Here is a 20,565-nt window from a genome sequence, read left to right as displayed (position 1 = left end):
CACTCGCTCCCTGGAATCCATATGGCCGGAGAGATCTGACTCCTTCAAGTTGTCCACTGATCTCCTCATGTACCGTGAAGATAGGCACCTCAATCCCCAAATAAAAACACAGAAATTGAAAGAAAGTGGAGGCACAATATTTAATGTTCTCCAGCGCTTCACAGGATGACAAATGTGAGGTTACTAACCTGGCTGCGTCCACTAAGAACACATTCTCACAGGCTAGGGATGTGGCACTGTGGGTACAGTGCCTGCTAGGAATGCACAAAGCCCACCCTGGAACAAGATAAATCAAGAATGGGGGTACATGCCCACAAGCCTAGCTCACCAGTGGCTCCCAACCTCCCTTTAATACAGTTCATGCGGTGGTGATCCCCAACAATAAAATTATTCCATTGCTACTGTAATTTTGCTAGTTATGGAATTACAATGTAAATATCTGGTACACAGGATATCTGATGTGCGAACCCCAAAGGGGTTGAGAACCACTGACTTAGTGAAGGCAGGATGATAAGAAGTACAAGACCATCTTTGGCTAGTGATGTTGAGACCAGCTTGGGATACATGAGACTGTCTCAAAACAATGAAATAAAACAAGGACAAATAGTAATACAGGGTTGGAAAGATGTTTGTAGTTAAGAACACTTATTGTTATTACAGAGGACTGGAGGTTGAACCCTAGCACCCTCAGGCAGCTGGCTCACAACTCCATTGGTGAAACGGACACATCTTTCTGGCCCCTGTGAGAAGACAGACAACACACTTACTGACACACTGACATAAGGCTTCCAATGTTTTCTCAGCATTTACCATTAGGAACTTGTCACTGAGAGAACCATTTTGTTCACTGACAATTGCCTTCATTAAGAAGGTAACTTCAGTGTGCTAACAGCTTAACTAAAGGACCCTGTTACTACTGAGCTAAGTAATTATAAAACAAATACCTAGTTATTTAATGTTTATTATCTAAAATAAAACTGTACCGATTTAGTTTAAGATTACATAATATAATTTAAATCAGGCCACGTTTAGGAAAACTTGGTTTCTACCATTTAAAAACTTATATTAACCAAGAAATTCAGGAATAACTATGGCATAATAGACACACCATTTCTTTTATTTTTAGCAATATAGTATGTTCAATAGATGATCTGACCTATCACATTAATTTGGTAACAGATGCAAAAACTTTTGTCTCAAACCAAAACAACCCAATGGGAAAGGACAAAGTAAACAAAGGACCTAAATTCACTTAAATTTCTCTACCTTGCCCAGAAGTCCTCTTTTTGTTTGAGACAGAGTTTCGCTGTGCAGCTTTCTCTGGTCTCAGATTCGGCTGCCTGTTTCCCAAGAGCTGGGATTAAAGACAGACTTTAAAACAGCCCCACTGCCAGAGAGAGGGTTAAGAGCACTTGTTGCTCTTGGAGAGGACTGGGGATTGGTTCCCAGCATCCATATGGTAGTCCCTAACTGTCTGTAACTTCTGACCTCAGTGGGCACCGGGTACATATGTGGCGCACATACGTTCATACATACATGTAAGCAAAACACTCACTCATGTAAAATAAAATTAAGTAAACAAATAACGCCCAAACCCAAACTTGATTTGCTGTATCAAGGCAGGCCATATATAATCTGTCCAAGACAAAAATCCTTAAACTGCACATCAGCCTATCACTTTGTAGCTGACAACTGCACATCAGCCTATCACTTTGTAGCTGACAACTGCACATCAGCCTATCACTTTGTAGCTGACAGCTGCACATCAGCCTATCACTTTGTAGCTGACAGCTGCACATCAGCCTATCACTTTGTAGCTGACAACTGCACATCAGCCTATCACTTTGTAGCTGACAACTGCACATCAGCCTATCACTTTGTAGCTGACAGCTGCACATCAGCCTATCACTTTGTAGCTGACAACTGCACATCAGCCTATCACTTTGTAGCTGACAGAGGTAGAAATGGAAATTCCCAGAATCATAAAGCTGAACTGATACTGCTCTGCTATTGTTCTACTAACAAAATGCTCTCCCCCCAAAACACAAGAGAGCTTCTGCCCTAGCTCTCACGGCGATAAGTGTGGGCAGCATATAAATTACTGAGAAATACACAGCAGTAGATACACACCACCTGGAGAAAAGAAAACCAGTCCTGCTTTTTGATAATTTTATTTTTTTCTAATTTTGTAATTGTAATTTCCCATAGCACCTTGGCAATGTTGAAAACGAATACAAATACAAAGATGTTCATTTTAACAGTTTATGCATGAGTATGTGCTACACCAATGGGGGGGGGGGGATAGTTTCGACAACAGGGACAAATCTAAGCTACGGACAAAATAGAAGCCAGGTAACTGGTTCTGACACCCCACTCCCCCACATTTAAGATAAGTCACTCAAGGGACACCTGAACCTGCTGAAAAAAACAAAACCAGAACAATGATGTGGATGTCTCTTTACAATACTAATCAGTGTTCTGTGCTGTAGAACTGAAAACAGAATGCTTGGCCCACAGCTCACGGACATCTGAGCTGCACCTTAGGACTGCCTAATAAGACATAACAAATTGTTAGTTTAAAAATAAACATTAAGATATTTAGTAATCAGGTCACTTTTAAAAGAGAATTCTAAATGTCCTCATTCAGCTAATAAAAACTGGAATTTCCATGCATGTTTTTTGAAAGCCCAGACTAGCTACTTAGTATATGCCAGAGTCTAAAGTTAGATTAATACCCACAAATTGTAAGGAAATATAAAAAATTAGAAAAAATCCATCATATATTATATTTATATATATATTTACGTATTAAAAAAAACCCTCAAAAGGAATATACTGTTTGATTTTTATCTTTTCCATAAAAAGCCAGAATTGATACTCTCAAAATATGGTTAAAATATATTGCCAACGCAAACATCAGGAACTGAACCCCAGTGCTATTCATCAACTGTGTCAAAGTAAAAATAGCGAACATTTAAGCCCAGAGACCGATTAGTAAGGCCACACAGAGCTAACAAAACTACACACAGTGCTCCTAGCTCTTCATATTCTCTTGTTCACTTTACCCTCAGGGAAAGACACTAACTTAATTCCACCCCTAAGGCTTTGCAAAGCAAATCTCGTTATTTAAAAAGAAAAAGGAATGTGAACTATTGAAGCTACCTTAACTTTTAGAACTAAAAATAAATTAAAACTCTGCATATCATTTGATTATATGCAAAATATGCAGGTAAGACAACAACAAACTCCCTCAGCATTTAAAGGTCTCGTCTGTCTCCAAAATACAGCTGGGCAAAAATTTAGATAGATCTATTTTAAATGCCAATGACTATATTTGGCAAAATTGAGATTCCTTAGATTAGAGACAGTCATTTGATATTATCAAGACAGAAGACGAGAAGGTTCTGCCGTGCCGCTCTGCGTACCTTCTCTATGAAGCGCAAAGTGATGAGCCTGTGGGATTTTGCTCTTTCATGCAAGGACCCTAAAATATCACTTTATCTACTTTTGGCCTTCTACAATGCAAGAAAATGTTAAGCCATGGGGTGAAGAGAAAGCTTTGATATTCAAATTTCCCCATCTCAAGAACAAAAAAGTAGTTGAAACATTATAAACACCAATTCAATTGGCTTAAATAGTAACGATGGGCAAAAGTCAGTTTCACACAACTCACAGGCATCATCAAACCTAAATCTGCTGCAATAAAATAACTGCCAAATACAACACTGTGAATATATTATATATATATTACACATTAATTTTCATTGCCCCCCAATCCCACATAACCTCCCATCAAATGGGAGCTATTTAGAAGTACTGAGGGAAATTAAAAATCCTATGCTTTAAAAAGTTTCTACACTCAGTATTTTTTTCAAAAGAAAATCTTGAATTTCATTCAGAACTTTGAGAAGTTAGGGTTATACGTCAGTGCAGAACACTTGGGGCCTGTGGTAGGTCCTGGATTCAAGGGCAGCATTGCAAAAAAGCAACCTGCAGTGTTTTAATGGACTACCAGTAAATCACACAAGCTTACAAGAATCTGGAAACTACATCTGTGACACCTTTCAACAAAATATTTTTCATTTTAAGTGCAAAAATAAAGTTTATAATCTTTACCAAATGATTTTTTGCAAAATGTTTATTCTATTAATCCACTGCATTCATAGGATGTTAACACTTTAAATGTTTATCATTTCTAAGTAAACAGAACACTTTTATCATAGATGCAGCTAATGATTATTAATACTTTTAAAAGGATCTAAAGTTCTCCCAATATTTAGTACAGGTAGTTTTATTGTATGCTCCATCTAGTAGATGATTAAAAAATAGTATTTAGAGATAATTGTTTCCAACTGAGCAAATACACCATGTTATCAACCCACCAAATCAAAAGCGTTTGTCAAGCTGAATAAGTTACAAAGAAATAATTCTGGGTTACACAAATCGTGAAGTGTTTTCAAAGCTTTTAAGAATTACCCACTAACACAAATCTGACATGTAAGAGTTAACACGTAAGTAGATAACACTAATTCAGAGATCCAAAGAAACTCAAGAAGAATTAAATAAGGCAAGGGCAAGAATTATAAAAATGGAATGCTGACCATTCAAAAAGTGATCGAATAACTCAGGAACTACGAGCCCAAGTCGATGACCTTACTGAAGCAGGGGCTGCAAAAAGGATTCCAGCGGCTGTGCTCAAAGTACAACTGCAGGAGGCTGACCATGGAAGCACTGAAAGCCTTGCAGAGTGAAAAGTCACGAATAATGCAGAACCAAGCTCTGCAAACTCTTCAGGAGGCGGATGCCACTCTGAAGAGAGAACAGGAGAGCTACAAACAGATGCAGAGTGGATTCACTGCACGCCTTAATAAAATGGAAGCGGAACGTCAGAATTTGGCAGAAGCCGTTACTCTGGCAGAAAGAAAGTACTCTGAGGAGAAGAAGGTTGATGAGCTCCAGCAGCAAGTCAAGCCACACAGGTAGAGCCAGGAATCTTCTAAACAGAAAGCTACACAAATACTCCTGTCTAAAGAAAAATTGATAAAAACAGTTTAAAGGAAGGCTCCAGTTTTGAAGGCCTAGACAGCAGCACTGCTGGCAACATGGAGCTAGAACTTAGGCATGAGAAGGAGATGCAAAAGGAGGAGATCCAGAAGCGGATGGGCCAGATACATCAGCTGAGATCTGAGTTGCAGAATATGGAGGCTCAGCAGGTTAGTGAAGCAGAATCAGCAAGACCAGATAGCTAGGCAGAAAACCTCTAAACAAGATCTGGAGACAAAACTGGACCGGATAAAACAGGAATTTCATTACATGGAAGAAGATCTGCATGGAACAAAGAACACCCTGTAAAGCAGAATTAAGGACTGAGAGGAACCAGCTTACCAACAAAACTTTAAGCAACAACAGCAAGTCGGAATTAGAAAGCCGACTCCATCAGCTGACAGAGACACTCATCTAGCAGCAGACCATGCTAGAGAACCTCAGCACAGAAAAGAACTCCTTAGTCTTCCAACTAGAGCGCCTGGAGCAGCAGGTGCACTCTGTCTCCACCGGGCCCAGCAGCGGATCCTCCATTACCATGTCTGGAATTGACAGTGCTGAAGGGACACACCTGCGAAATGTTCCTGTTCTTCTTAATGACACAGAAACTAACCTGGCAGGAATGTATGGTAAGCTTTGCAAAGCTGCTAGCTCCATTGACCAGTTTAGTATCCACCTGGGAATTTTTCTCCAAAGATAACCCATAGTATGAGTGTTTGTAATTATCTATATGGCTTTGCTTCACCTCTGGGTCATGATTGTCCTGCTGACTTACTCACCAGAAATGCACCATGACCAACTGTATGGCAAGTGAACTGAGCCACTGGTTCCCAAGTATGCCTGCCATTGTCCAGAGCTAGAATCTGTAGAAAGACCAACACCTAAGACTGCTCAGAATAGTGCACAAGATGGTTTCATCATGGAAAGCTTTTAATTTTATTACTCTGGTGCCTGACTCTCCCTTATTTCCATGAGAGTCTCTAAATGCAGACAGTAATTCGACAAATTCAGCTCTGCTTTTTCTGAGTACAACTGCCCTAGAGATGGAGAGATGGAGAGAGAGAGAGAGAGAGAGAGAGAGAGAGAGAGACCTGGGGTGGTTGTTCTGTAGAGACCTTTCTATTTTAGGTGACACTGATTATGGGTTCAATCAGAGAAACTAATTGTATTTAAGAATAAAAATAAAAAGATTTCTTTTTAATAATAAAAAGAGTTGGAAGGTAAGTTTCACAGTAATGCAATTTTAACTTCCACTTACATATATTACTATGATGTTTATGTCACAATGGTGCTTTCCAGTGCTCACAACTTACAATTTCAATTTGTACAAACATAACTCACTAATAGAAGGGACAGTTCTTAGTATTGTGAACTATCCCTAAGCAGAAAATAAACCATCACCCTACATAAAACTATAAAAAGGCTATGACTTAAGACAGATTAATGCAACATGGTTTTTCATATTTGAGCTGTTTTCTAAATACCAGCAGGTAAACTTGCCTATTTAATATATGACAGCTACAACTTTATTCACTGAGAAATTATGCATTTATTTTCTTTAACCACTTTTCTCGCTTTATCTCAAGTTTCTTGACTTGCTGTTTTTAGTCAGTGAATTCTAAACTGTATTTTTTGGGGAGGAGGGGAAAGAGAGATAATTAACACTGTAAAAAGAAAAAGAAGTTCCCCCAAATTAATTTTGAAATTTTTTCTCTTTTATACCACTTAAAAAAAATCAGTTACATTGCTTTGTCTTTCTTATATATTTTTCATTTCTTTGGAACAGGGTCTCTCACTAGGTAGTCTTGGATAGACTGGATCTCATGTAAACCAGGCAGGCATAGACCTCAGCCCCAGCGGTCTTTACCTCAGAAGCTGGGATTGAAGATGTATGCCACCACACCCAAAAGCATTCTGCTTCATTTTTAACACCAATACAAATAAATTAATGGCAGGCCAGCACCATCCTGGGATCTAAAATTCAAATTGCTTTAATAGAAGAATAAAATCTTTCAGTAATCCATTATAATGTTTAGAATAGTCGTATGATTTGATTAAATTGGTCAAAGTAGTGAGAAACCACAGGAAATGGTTGGTTATTTTGCTTCTGGGGGTGAAGAGTCAAAGAACAGAGACTAACAAACAAGTAAGAAAAAAATTGTCTCCCATTTTAAAGAAAAGTTTTTTTAAAAAAAAAAAAAAAAAAAAAAGTCACAGGGCAGTTTGAACCTCTGAAATCTATTTGACCTATCCAGTATTCAGGTCTAAAACAGAAATTTTCAATTGTTTTTGAATAATCTCTATTTCTCTTGAATATCAAACTGATTGGTAGTCACAGCTTCACACACAATCAAGCTTAATAGCTAGCTCAATACAATACAATATTAGTAATGTCAAAAAACAAACTAAATTCCAAACTACAAAAGTCTACTCAAGTATTACATTCAGTTTTTAAATCATTTACTAACATGACAACAGATTTGGCTTCAATCACTTTGCACACACTCACACCCAGAACAGATCCCCAGCCACTGATCTGCTTTGCAACACAAGGCCATTTGTCAGAGATGGCATTCTTCAAGCCAAACTTTAAATAGATTAAAAAAAGTAATTTCTAATTTTTACAGAAATGTTCCTTCAAAAAATATTTTCTCTCACTCCCTCGTCTCCTACACTGAAGGATGTATAATGTTTTTTGTTTTCTCTCCCAAGCTAAATCTGAACTTTCAAAATTGATTCCAGGCAGAAAATCCCTGCAAATTAAAATCAAAAACAAAAATAGAAAAATTATATTTATATATATATGTGTGTATATATATATATATTTATATATATTTATACTGATTGGAATCCTCCAGCATTTGAAAATCATTTAGAGATGAATTTTGGGTTTTTCTTACAATTCCAAAATCCATAATATTTAAGGACATACTTCCCATCTTTCCTGGTTACTTCCTCCCCTCCAAGACAGTTCAATATAGGCTCAAGTGTAGTGGGAAGAGAGAAGTTTCTGAGTAGCTTCTGTTATGTTTGTTTTACTTTGGTGATCTGGGTGGCACAAACTGCTCTTTCCCATTACGTCGAGTCACTCCCTGAGGTATAGCCCTATGGCTAAACTGCCGTCTCTGTTCCCTGATTTTTCCAGCTGCTCCCCTGGGAATGGCACTGCCGCGGAAGCCAGAATGATCCTTACTAGCCCTTGTTTCTGGTTTCTCATATGTTTTTTCAACAGGTTTCTCAGGAGATCCATTCTCTTCATTTCTGGTGGGAGACGCAACATTGGATCTCAGTTCCCGTAGCGGCTGGACAGGAACTGGAGATGGCTCTTTAGGAGGCTTCTGACACACCTCAGCATAACTTAACTTTCGAGGTTCCTATAAAAAGATAAGAAACAAATTATGGAGTATAATTCTCTGAAACATAAATAAATTATTAGCTTTAACCAAAGGGACAGTAAAAGTGTCTAGGAAAATATGTACTCTCATGTATACTGCTATAGAGTATAGTTAATGCCTTTGGAATTTCTCTAAGATTTCTAACTTAAAATTATGATGATGATGCTGATGATAATGATGTTTTTTGAGATAGGGTCTTCTCTGTGTAGTTCTGGCTGCCTTGGAACTCGGCTTTGTAGACCAGATTGGCCTTGAACTCACAAAAATCAAAGATCTACCTGATAAAAGGCATGCACTATCACTGCCCAGTTATCATTATTTTGTGTATGTCACGCAACACGGAGTTTAGAGGACGATTTGTATGACTTAGTTCTCTCTTGACACCATGTGGGCTCCGAGGATCAAATTCAGGTTGTCAGACCAGGTAGTAGTGGCACACCTATAACTCAGGAGGCAGCTTCAGGCAGATCTCTGTGAGTTTGAGACCTGCCTGGTCTACAAGAGCGAGTTCCAGGACAGCCAGGACAGAGGGAGGTGTGTGTGTGTGTGTGTGTGTGTGTGTGTGTGTGTTAAATTCCTACCACTGAAGAACAGGTTAAACTACATAGCTGTGTGTGTTGTACTTGCCTATGTCTGCTTGAAAAATCCAGAGAATGCTGAGGATCCCCCTCTATTGCACTGCACCTTATTTCTAGAGACAGTGTCTTACACTGAACCTAGAAGCCAGCAAGCCCAGGGTCCTCCAGCACTGAGACGCTAAGCATGTACCACTGCACCCAGCTTCAGTGGGGATGTGGGAACCCTAAACTTAGATCCTAAGCTTGCTCAGAAAGCACTTTAGTCATTGGCCATCTCCCCAGTCGCTAAAGATGAAATAACTGATGAAATTAAATGACTCTACTGCTTTCAACACACAAAGCTTCTGTGTTATTCAGAAGCCTGCCTCTGGGTTCAGGGAGCTGCAAGAACAGCAAGGGACATCATAGGACACTGAATCTGGCCATAGCCCCCTCTAGCCCCAGGAAGGAACCACCACACTAGCTCAAACAGCTCACTATCTGCTCGTCCCAGTCCACTGTTGGCAGCTGCTAGCTTACCATGTTGTAGCTTCCTAGCTCACCCATGCTCCCCGCACAGCTTCCTGTAGCAGCACTCACAGAACAACAGGTAATAAGTCTCTCTCTGGCTCAGCTACAGAGCCAAGACTTCAGCCTGGCACCCAGAAAAGTACTGTAACTTGAGTAGACTGGGTATAGTAGCACACACCTTGAATCCCAACACTTGTGAGGCAAAGGGGCGTATCTCTATGAATTTGAGGCCAGCCTGCTCTACAGAGATTCAGAACAGCCAGGGAGAACCTGTCTCATTGCCGCCTCCCCACAAAGAACTTTGGGAGAAATAGGAGCTATTACTCTAATACTATTACTGAATTACAAGATTACTCAACCTATTGAAGACAGCTCCTTTAGGGGGGCTGGAGAGATGGCTCAGTGGATAAGAGCACTGACTGTTCTTCCAGAGGTTCTAAGTTCAATTCCCAACAACCACATGGTAGTCTACTATCATCTGTAATAAGATCTGGCACCCTCTTCTGGCCTGCAAGCATACATGCAGACAGAACACTGTATACATAATAAATATTTTTTTTTAAACTTCATATTTTTTTAGGGGGCGGAGGAAGGGACATAATCTCACTCTAAAGCCCAGGCTAGAATCAAATTCACTCTGTAGTTATGCGTAGCTTTGATTTCAGAGATCCTCCTGCCTCGATCTTCAGAGTGATGGAATTCCAGTTATACACCATTATGCCTGACCTCCCTTTTATTGTATTAGCAATGCAGCAGTCCTAATTTGTAATACTCCCAAATGACTGTGCTCTACCCATGTGTTATGTGAAAAAGCAGTTTAAATTTCTCTGCATAGCCTTGTCTATCCTGGAAATCACTCTGTAGACGAGGCTAGCATTGAACTCACAGAGATCCTCCTGCCTCTGCTCCCACAGAGTGCTGGAATTAAAAGTGTGCACCACCACTGCCAGGATATTTTAAAAGTTTTTAAATTATATTTTATTTATCGTGTGTGTATGTAGATAAACTTGTGCCATGGTGGGTCCATGGTGGTCAGAGGACAACAACAGCTTGCTGGAGTTGGTTGTCTCCTACCAAGTGAGTCCCAGGTGTTAAACTCAGGGCAACATGGCACCAGGCACATTTACTCACACTAAGCCACCTTGCCAGATCTGAAAGAATAAATTTTCTTGTCTAACACACTGCACTTTTTTCTCATATGAACTATTCAACTTACCTGTAGATTCACAGCGGTGGGTACACTGGTGTTACTATTGCAAGGTGAAGCAGTGTCTGCCCTTGATGGCTTTGCAGTAGCTGGAGAAGAAACTGGTACAGTCATCTGACTGAGAGCATCCTTTGGAACTGTAGAATCCTCCAGTTGGTCCTTTTCTTGCTGAGTTGTGCTAAAGAAAACAAGTGATACCAGGGTTGGTTTAATCCACAGGAGCAGCTGAGCTACTGCTGAAAACCTTTTGCAAGGAACTGAGGATGGGGAGTCAGCTTCCTTGAGTGGTGGCCCCTGGCAGGGAATCCAAACTCCGGTAGAAGCCCTACCAAACTCATGTCATATAAGCAGCAGTACTGGACTCAGAGGATTATTAAAAAGAAAAAGAGCTGGGAAAGAGAAAAATAGGGGTAGATATGATCAAAAAATATAAATGAGACCTCAAAAAACAAATACAGAATACATGAAAAAGAAAGTCCCAATCTAAATTTTATGTAAATTTTTACTTTTTATATTTGGTTTTCTCTGACAGAATCTCACTATGTAGTAGCCTTGGACATATTTGAGCTCTATATGTAGACAGGCTAGCCTAGAACTCAGAAACCTATCTGCCACTTCCTCCCAAGTTTTGGGTTTAAAGGTATGTGCTACTACCACATTTGGTTTATTTAGATGTATTTTTTAACTTTTATTATTTATTTTTTATGTGGATATGTGTTTAGCAACCTGTATGGAGAGATGGCTCACCAGTTAAGAGCACTGACTGCTCTTCCAAAGGTCCTGAGTTTGATTCCCAGCAACCACATGGTGGTTTACAACCATCTGTAATGAGATCTGGTACTCTCTTGAGGAAGAGACCTGGTCAGTTGTCATAATCAATTTAGACCATGAAACCCAATATGGACAAGTTCAACAGAACTGTCATATACAGACACCCATGTACACTTCAGCATTGCCAGGGCATAAATTTTAAATTTCAGGTTTTGTATCACATGTGTGCCTGGTGCACACAGAGGTCAGAAGAGGGCATCAGATCCTCAGTAGAGTAGGTTGTGAACACTGAATGTATGCTAGCAATTGAACTCCAGTCCTCTGTAAGAGCAACGAGTGCTCTTGACTGCTGATCCAATTCTCCAGCCAAGGATTTTTTTTTTTTTTTTGGGGGGGGGGGGGTTTGGTTTATTGAGACAGGGTTTCTCTGTGTAACAGCCCTGGATGTGTGGAAGTAGCTCTTGTAGAGCAGGCTGGCCTTGAACTCAGAGATCCGCCTGCCTCTTCCTCCCGAATTAAAGGCATGTGTCACTACTGCCCAGTGGATTTGTTTTTTTGTATGTAGATATTTGTCTGTGCTTATATGTACGCAAGAGTGAAGCTACCCTCAGAATCCCAATGAGGTTATTGAATTCCTGGACCTAGAGTTACAGAAAATTGTGTATTGCCTGACATAGGTACTTGGAAACCAAACTCAGCTCTTTTACAAGAAAAGTATGTGCTCTTAACTTCTGAGCAATCTCACCAACTCTACCCCCAACCCTTTGAGAAGGGGTCTCCACATGTAGTCAAGGCTAGACTCAAACTTTTAATATTCTTCTCAGAATCCCAAGGGCTAAGATTACAACTAGGTACTACCAGAGTAATAAAAAGTTAATGTTGAAGTTCTCTTACTGTGAAAAAGAAAAAAAAGTACCTTAACACAGGAAGCTCAGTTGGACACGAAGGACCGGGACTTCTGCTGGGCAGAAGTTGCTGGGCAGAAGCACTGTCTGCCTGTTCATCCTCTGCAGGAACTGGGCAACTAACTCTCAAGTCTTCATTGTCCTAAAAGTCAAAAGAAGAAAGCTTGAAATTACATTTTAACATTTTAATAAAGAAGATAAACAACTGTCCAGCAAGTACTGAAAGTATGACCAATTCAACCGTAAATGAGACTGCTTTATACTATAATAAAGAGGTGCTCAAGAGCCAGGTGCTGATGGAGGACTTTCATGGGTTAATAAAGAAACTTCCTTGGCTTTTTGATAGGGCGGGATTTGGGTGGGTGGAGTAGACAGAACAGGATGCTGGGAGTGAGGCAGACGCCTCAGGAAATCGCCATGCCTCTCCTGTCTGGGTCAGATGCAATGAAGCTCTGGCCCAAGATGGACATACGCTAGAATCTCCCCGGTAAGCCACCACCTCATGGTGCTACATAGATTATTAGATATGGGTTAAAGCAAGATATGTGAGAATTAGCTAATAAGAGGCTGAAACTAATGTGCCAGGCAGTGTTTAAATGAATACAATTTGTGTGTTGTTACTTTGGGGCATAAGCTAGCCAGGCAACCGGGAGCCAGGCAGGAATGCCTGCTCACCTCATTCTACAAGGTGTGGTGGTAGCACACGCCTTTAATACTAGCACTCAGGAGGCAGAGGCAGGTGTACCTGTGTGAGTTCCAGGACAGCCAGGGCTACACAGAGAAACCCTGTCCCCAAAAACAAACAAAATCTAGCAGTTAAATAAACACAGTTATTATATGACCTTTCAACCAATTCTACTCATGCTACCCAAAAGTAATGAAGAAAAAAAAAAAGTGTCAGGCTGGAGAGATGGCTCAGAGGGTAAGAGCATTGCCTATTCTTCCAAAGGTCCTGAGTTCAATTCCCGGCAACCACATGGTGGCTCACAACCATCTGTAATGAGGTCTGGTGCCCTCTTCTGGCCTGCAGGCATATGCAGACAGAATATTGTATACATAATAAATGAATGAATGAATGAATGAATGAATGAATGAATGTGTCAATGGGGCTGGAGAGATGGTTCAGAGGTTAAGATCACTGACTGATTACTTTCCTAGAAGTCTTGAGTTCAATTCCCAACAACTAAATGGTAGCTCATAACCATCTATAGTGAGATCTGGTGCTCTCTTCTGGCCTGCAGGAATACATGCCAGCAGAACACTATAAATAACAATTTTTTTAAAAAAGTGTGCCCAAATAACAATAAAATTTATCTTACATGAGAAAAAATCTAGTTAGGCATTCTGCCCATACCTAGACTACAGGAAATTTCATACAACTAGAGTATAGGAAATTTCATACAAATAATCTTCACAGCATCATTTATATGAGACAAAAAAGGAAACCACCCTGAGAGGCTAAGGCAGGATCACCACAAGTACTGATCTACTCAGTGAGCTCCAGCTTAGTATAAGCCACAGAAGGTGATCCTGCCTCAAAAAAACAAAAAAACAAAACAAAACAAAAGGAATAATAATAATAATAATAATAATAATAATAATAATAATAATAATAATAAGAAGAAGAAGAAGAAGAAGAAGAAGAAGAAGAAGAAGAAGAAGAAGAAGAAGAAGAAGAAGAAAGCAAAAACCCAGGCTGGAGAGCTGCTTCAGCAGGTTAAGAGAACAGGCTAAATTCCTTGGCACCCATGTCATCTCGCAACTGTATTAAAATACTTGACACAGTAAATTTGTGTCTGGACCCACAAATCACTCTGCTGCTGGGGCCATACTGATCTGGGCGGCCTTTACTGCCACCTGGGATCATGGTGACAACCAGGCCAAGACGCTGCCAAGGACCATGTCAGAGTCTGTGGTCTTACTGTGGCCAGGGTCTATGCTGATATTTGATGCACTTGTTACCATCGAAGGTCATGCAGACCCCCGAGATAGAAGGCCATGTTCGTGTCTCTGGGTCATACTGCTGCTGGGGCAATGGTGACATCCAGACCCAGCTGCTGCTTCCATGGTTCTACTGTGGCTGGGGTATGGGCTGAAGTCTGGGTTCTGTATTGTCACCAAAGGTCACATAAAGGCCCAGGGTTAGTACCACAATCTGAGGCCTTGGTGGTGTCCAGCAGTCAATCCTGACACCAGAACCATTTCCACCAGAGTGGCCTTTCCTTCCACTCAGAGGCAGGATGTCATCCATCCCAAGATGCCACCAAGGGCCATGCCTGGGTCCATGGACCATTTACATCTGGGGTCTGTGCCACCTCAGAAGACCCAGGAACCATGTGCGATGAAATCAGAGACCATGCTGAGCTGGCACCACCATTTGCTGGCCTTGCCTCTCACTGGGCAATAGAGTAAGAGAGCTGGCTCCCACTCCTCACTACAAGCCAGGGTGAACAGACTCTGAGGGCATGTAAGCAGGGGAACTGACTCTACTTCCTCACCTGAGGTGAGTGGTCCCAGGGGACAGGACCGACCAGCTTGTCTACCACCCAGGCCCACAGCTGGGGCCTGGGTTGACCCACCCTAGCATCTAGGATCAGTTGGCGCTGGTGAAGAGACTGGTCCTGTGCAACGGTAGTCACAAGGTCTCCAAGACTTGTGGCAGCCACAGGATATTCTAGGGGAGTTCTGGTGAGGATCCAGTGACGATGGTGTACAAGAAACCAAAGGACTTGAACCAGACCAGTGACTCATTGCAAGTAACATTTGACAGTAAAACTGATGGGTAAAGGGGTATACTAAATAGCATACTGAAGCCTCCAATGTCACCAGGATGAATGAAGTGTTGGAGAGGCAAGAAAGAAGAAGAAGCAAAGATTTCTGTTGTTCTGGTTTTTGGAGACATGGTTTCTCTGTGTAACAGACCTGGCTGTACTAAGAACTCACTCTGTAGACCAGGCTGGCCTTGAACTCAAGAGATCCACCTGCTTCTGCCTCCCGAGTGCTGGGATTAAAGGAGAGCACCACCACCATCTGGCCTCGCTTTGAATTTTTTTGTTTTGTTTTTGCTTTAGTTTGAGTGCTTGCTTACTTTATTTCCTGTTGAAGGGGGTGCTGCAGGGATTAGGGAAAAATATGGGAGGACCAGGAGGCAAGCAGAACTGGGGTGCATGATGTGAAAATTCCAAAGAATATAAAGAAGTTAATAATAATAATAATAATAATAATAATAATAATAAAATCTTTGTTAAATTTGGTAAAAGGGAAGCAAGAAAATTGTCCCTACAAAATTAAAATAATGCTTTTAAGTAAGAAGACAGAGTAAGAAGAATAAAAAACGAGGGAATACACATGTTGCTGCTAAAATACCGAGTGTTTCCAACCCACAGGTGTAGAATAGAATTATGGGGAGAAGCACACATCACTTTCAAAATATACATACATGCCAGTTGTGGTTGCAAAGGCCTACAATCTCAGCACACGAGAGTTGGCGGCCAGCCTGCAGTAGATGGCTACTTTATGTGCCACTGAAACCATGACAGGTTCTAATTTTAAAACAGTTTAATTAGATTGTTCAGTACAAAAAAAAATATACTTCAGAACTGCTGAAACAACCACACTGTTTTCAAATACGTTATGTAGGTAGGTATGTATGTATGTTTTTTTCAGGGTTTCTCTATGGAACCCTGGCTGTGCTGGAATTTACAGAGATTTGCCTGCCTCTGCCTCCTGAGTGCTGGGATTCAAGGTGTGCAGCACCACACCTGGCCCAACATATTTTTAGAGATATATTTTTATTACTTTTAAAATTACGTGTATTTGTGTGTAGGGACTGCATGTGAGTGAGATGCCTCAGAGGCTGAAGTACTAGACTCCCCTGGAGATGGAGTTACAAGTGGTTGTGAGCCACCACAATGGGTGCTGCGAGCCAAACTCAAGCCCATGGCAAGACCAGAAGAACTCAACCACTGAGCTATCTCTCCAGCTTCATTTTATACAATATTTTTAGAAACAGGAAACAGCAACATACCTTTAAAATTCTAAGGGAAAATGATTTGATTGAGAACTATACCCAGAGAAAAACTAATCAAATATAAGAGAAGGAAAACATTTTTAGATAGAAAATGTGTATATAATTCTCCTTCCTTTCTAGACTGTGTGAACCTAACTACTCTGCTCACCAGTCCTCTCCTTCCTACCATTCTTTATTATCTCCCTTTTCTATTCATCAATTATTTAATTCTTCAAGATAGACGTTCTCTGTGTGTAGCCATGGCTGTCCTTGAACACAGATCTTGACTCCACAGTGCTGGAATGAAACATCCTGGGCAGTGCATTTTTAATACGTTTTATTTTATGTGTTTGGAACATCATTATACCCTCCCCCTTTCTTACCACTGTTTAGTATTTCCCTTCTTGTACCCTATTTTTCTTGCTGTCTCTTTCCATCTTTCCTTTCCTAATTACTTTTAGTCCTTCCCTCCTGATCCTTGTATGGCTCTGCCAACTTTAAAATCTAAAAAGGAGGAAATTTACACTTTGGACTTGTGACCCAGCACTCAGGACGATAAGGAGAAGACTCACTGTGCCAGATCAGCTGGTTCTACACAGCAAGTTTCAGGTCATCTCTGTTAAGCAGGCAGGCAGGAGCACAGAGGCACCTTGCCTAAAAACCCAAAAAAGGGCTAGGGGAGGGCATAGTGGGTAAAAAATTACAATGCAGGCCTGACACCTTAAATCTGACTCCTCAGAACTCACACACAAATGGCTGCAGTACTGTGCACACGAATGAATCACTGTGCAGATGAGAGGTGGTCAGAAGGAATATTGCAGTAGTGAACAAGAGAATAAGAAGGTGGAATAAGAAACAAAGCTATGATCTAGTGTTCTCTCATGCATGTGCATTCTCTCCCCCCCCCCCTCTCAGCTGGAGGCGACAGAGTGAGGAAAGCAACCTGTGATGAAGGAAAGTCTTACCAGCCTTGCAAGTAAAAGATCAGTGACTATAAAACCAACCAAACACCAAAACCACTGCCGTCACCACCACCACCACCACCACCACTACAGAAACCAAGTCTACCGGGTAATCCCTTTTACTTGGTATATCTTATCACCAATGACAAACCTATCTGTAGCATGTGAATTAGAAATACAGAACAAAATGAGGGGGAAAAATCTCAAGTTAAATGTAGTTTCAGAGACTGATGCTCTGCATTCTAGGATACATTATGTCTATGTACTGTTATAATTAATAGCCACATTAGGACTAGGGCCTCAGTGGGTAAACCTGTTCAATGCACAAAGCTGGCAACCTCAGTTGACCCCTGGAACACAAGGTGGAAAGAACTGACTTCTGAAAGTTGTCCTCTGAGCCCCATATATGTGCCTTCTCCCACAGACTTATACACACATACACTAATCTAAAAAGAAATTAAGGTAGAAGACAAGAAAAATTCATGAGACCTGTGATTCCAGATATGGAGAGAGGCCCATACTCAAAAATAGTGCCAGACACTGTGGATATGCCTACAATGCCAGAATCTCAGCACTGGGGCAGCTGGGGTAGGAGAATGGAAAATTTAAGGCATGCCTGGGCAATGCAGCAAGACTCCCCCCAAAAATCAGACGTGTTACCATACAGGGAGCCGATTTGCCGGCCACCATCACAAAATGGCGCTGAGCCCCTGCAGCGCCAAATAAACAACTCCATATTAGACAAAGCTCTAGACAAAACCTCCCACAGACACAACCCGTGTCCACTCTCCCTATATAAGCGGCTGCCGTTTAGTGCTCGGGGTCCCTCGCTTTCAGCTCTCCCTTAACCAAGAGGCTCCAATAAAGCGAGATTTAAAAAAAATCCTCGACTCGATGGTTGTTCTTCCCTGCTGGCCAGGGGGGTTCGCCACATTACCACATTGGTTGGTATCTACTTAGAAAGTCTGAATTTACCAAGTTATCTTAGAATTTATTACATCACTAGCTAAATATAGGCCCTTTTGTGGAAATGACTCCTCTTTTCCCCATTAATGTAAGCTACCAAACTGAACTGACCTACACAAAAACCAAGGGACACTTCCTTGCTACTTTGAGTTTTATAATACATCTTTTTAAAACTCTCAAAATATGGTGAAAATTCTAATAACTGAAATTATAAAACAAATAATTAAATGCAAGTGAGAATTTATATAACAGCTCTGATAAATATAAATATAATCTAGACAGTGGAAGAACAGCTGGGACACTTCAGTGTTTACCTTTTCTTTGCAGACACCTTTAACAACATCAGACATTCTATTCTCCAGAACAAGCTCATCTGGCATTCTTGACGAGCTTCCAGGTAAGGGAGGAAAATTTGTAGCTAGTAAGTCAAACTTTGGTGTTGGAGCCTTCACTTCAGTTGTTGAAGGCTGAGGTCTCTACAAAACAAACGGTTAAAAAGGTCATGTGCCTAACATTTTCTCTGCTCCCAAAGCTGTAAGTAAAATAGGACTTCTAAAGGGCACAGAGCCACACCGCCTTAAAAATTCCTGGATCTTTATCTCAGTCTTAACTTCCTCTTCTGTTTCCTCTCCACACACCCCCTACTTTTTTTCCTCCTCCTCCTCCTTTTTTTTTTTTTTTTTTAAGACAGGATTTCTTTGTGTAGCCCTAGCATGGAGATCTGCCTTCTCCACCTCCAGAGTGCTGGGATTAAAGATGTGCACCACCAACCACTGCAAAGCCCTTCTGCTTTCTTTTGAAAACTCTGCTACATCTCTTAACTCCTAGCCAATGCCTATAATTCTTTGTTTCCTATCACAAAAATAAAGAAATAAAACCATTGTGACCCTACTTTTAATCCTTTCATATAATCTCCACACAGAACAATATCCAATATCCCTCCTGCTATACATCATGCTTGGAAAGTTCATCTCTTCTTTCAACCTATCAGCCTACACATCCTCCAAGAAAACTCCCGTTCTACTCTTACCATGTCCTCACCACTGTGCAAACTGCAAATCTCTCTCCTTCCCCCCCTCAACTTGCTTTACTGGAACTTGTAGCCCAAACTGACCTTGAAACTGAATATCCACCAGCCTCTGGCTTTTGAGTCCTGGGATTAAGGGCGTGCAACCACTACTACTTTTTAAAAATTATTTTTAACAGTATTTTGTGTGTGGGTGTTTGGCTATATGTATGTCTGTGTACTACGTAAGCTTGGTCACCAAGGAGGCCAGAAGAAGTCATCAGATCCTGACTAAAGCACCTGATAATTAAGACAAATTAAGTAAATATAACACATCTTTACATAGTTAAAGCACTCTTTCACAACAGACAGGAGCTGGGCACTGCAGAGCACACTTATAATCCTAGTATTTGGGAAGCTGAAGCAGTAAGACAGAGTTTGAAGCCAGTATGGGCTCTACTACAATGAAACACTGCCTAAACACAAACAACAAGTAACAGTAATGTAATAAACCTTCAAATTTAATTACCTGTCCTGCTTCTTTTTAATACAGGCTCTCTCACAATGGATCCCTGGCTGGTCTAGAACTTACTATGTAGACTAGACTGGCAAGAACTGCCTCCTCTGGGAGCTGAAATTAAAGGCAAGCACCACACCTGGGTCAAATTACTTTTTAAGCAACTTGAACATGCTAGATATAAAATCTTAGCAATACGCCAAGCAGTGGTGGCACATGCCTTTAATCTCAGCATTTGGGAGGAAGAGGCAGTGAATCTCTGTAAGTTCAAGGTCAGCTTGGTCTACACAGTGAGTTCAGGACAGCCAAGGCTGTTACACAGAGAAACCCTGTCTCCAAAACCAAAACAAAACAATTAGCACTAGAGGGTGAATGTATAAATGACTCTCAGATCAATATCAGGCTCAATTATTTTTGTTTGAATAACCAACAAAATAAAACCAGAAAGAAAAGACAGACCAAAAGGAGTAACAACAATGAAGGTATAAAAAGGAGAGTACTCACTGGGACCCTGTCATCGTCTCTTCGCCTCCGACCTCTGAAAAGAGCCCTCCTGTGAACAAAAGAATGCATATAAATTTCTTGAAATACATACTTATTTTTAATCTACTTAAAATATTTAATTTTTCAAAATAGGTGCTATTCTTCCATTATTACTAAAAAGTTAAGTAAATTTTTTTAAGAGATCTTGAGCTA

General features: G+C 40.7%; 1 protein-coding gene and 1 pseudogene across 1 annotated transcript in view; one reads left to right on the top strand and one right to left on the bottom strand.

The window, feature by feature from the left end:
• Window positions 1–3,223: 3,223 nt before the first annotated feature.
• On the top strand, window positions 3,224–5,857 carry LOC119822687 (annotated as a pseudogene).
• A 1,378-nt stretch (window positions 5,858–7,235) lies between these two features.
• The window catches only part of Larp4 (La ribonucleoprotein 4), a 53,706-nt gene continuing 40,376 nt past the window's right edge, over window positions 7,236–20,565 (bottom strand). Inside the window, 5 exon segments of the mRNA XM_038341667.2 lie at window positions 7,236–8,417; window positions 10,743–10,911; window positions 12,421–12,551; window positions 18,661–18,822; window positions 20,374–20,422. Of these exon segments, the coding sequence (XP_038197595.1) occupies window positions 8,079–8,417; window positions 10,743–10,911; window positions 12,421–12,551; window positions 18,661–18,822; window positions 20,374–20,422 (850 nt within the window). The 3' untranslated portion in view covers window positions 7,236–8,078.

Source organism: Arvicola amphibius, chromosome 9 (assembly GCF_903992535.2).
Source record: "Arvicola amphibius chromosome 9, mArvAmp1.2, whole genome shotgun sequence".
Taxonomy (NCBI): Eukaryota; Metazoa; Chordata; class Mammalia; order Rodentia; family Cricetidae; genus Arvicola; species Arvicola amphibius.
Note: the sequence above shows the minus strand (reverse complement) of the source record. Positions and strands in the feature narration are given on the sequence as shown.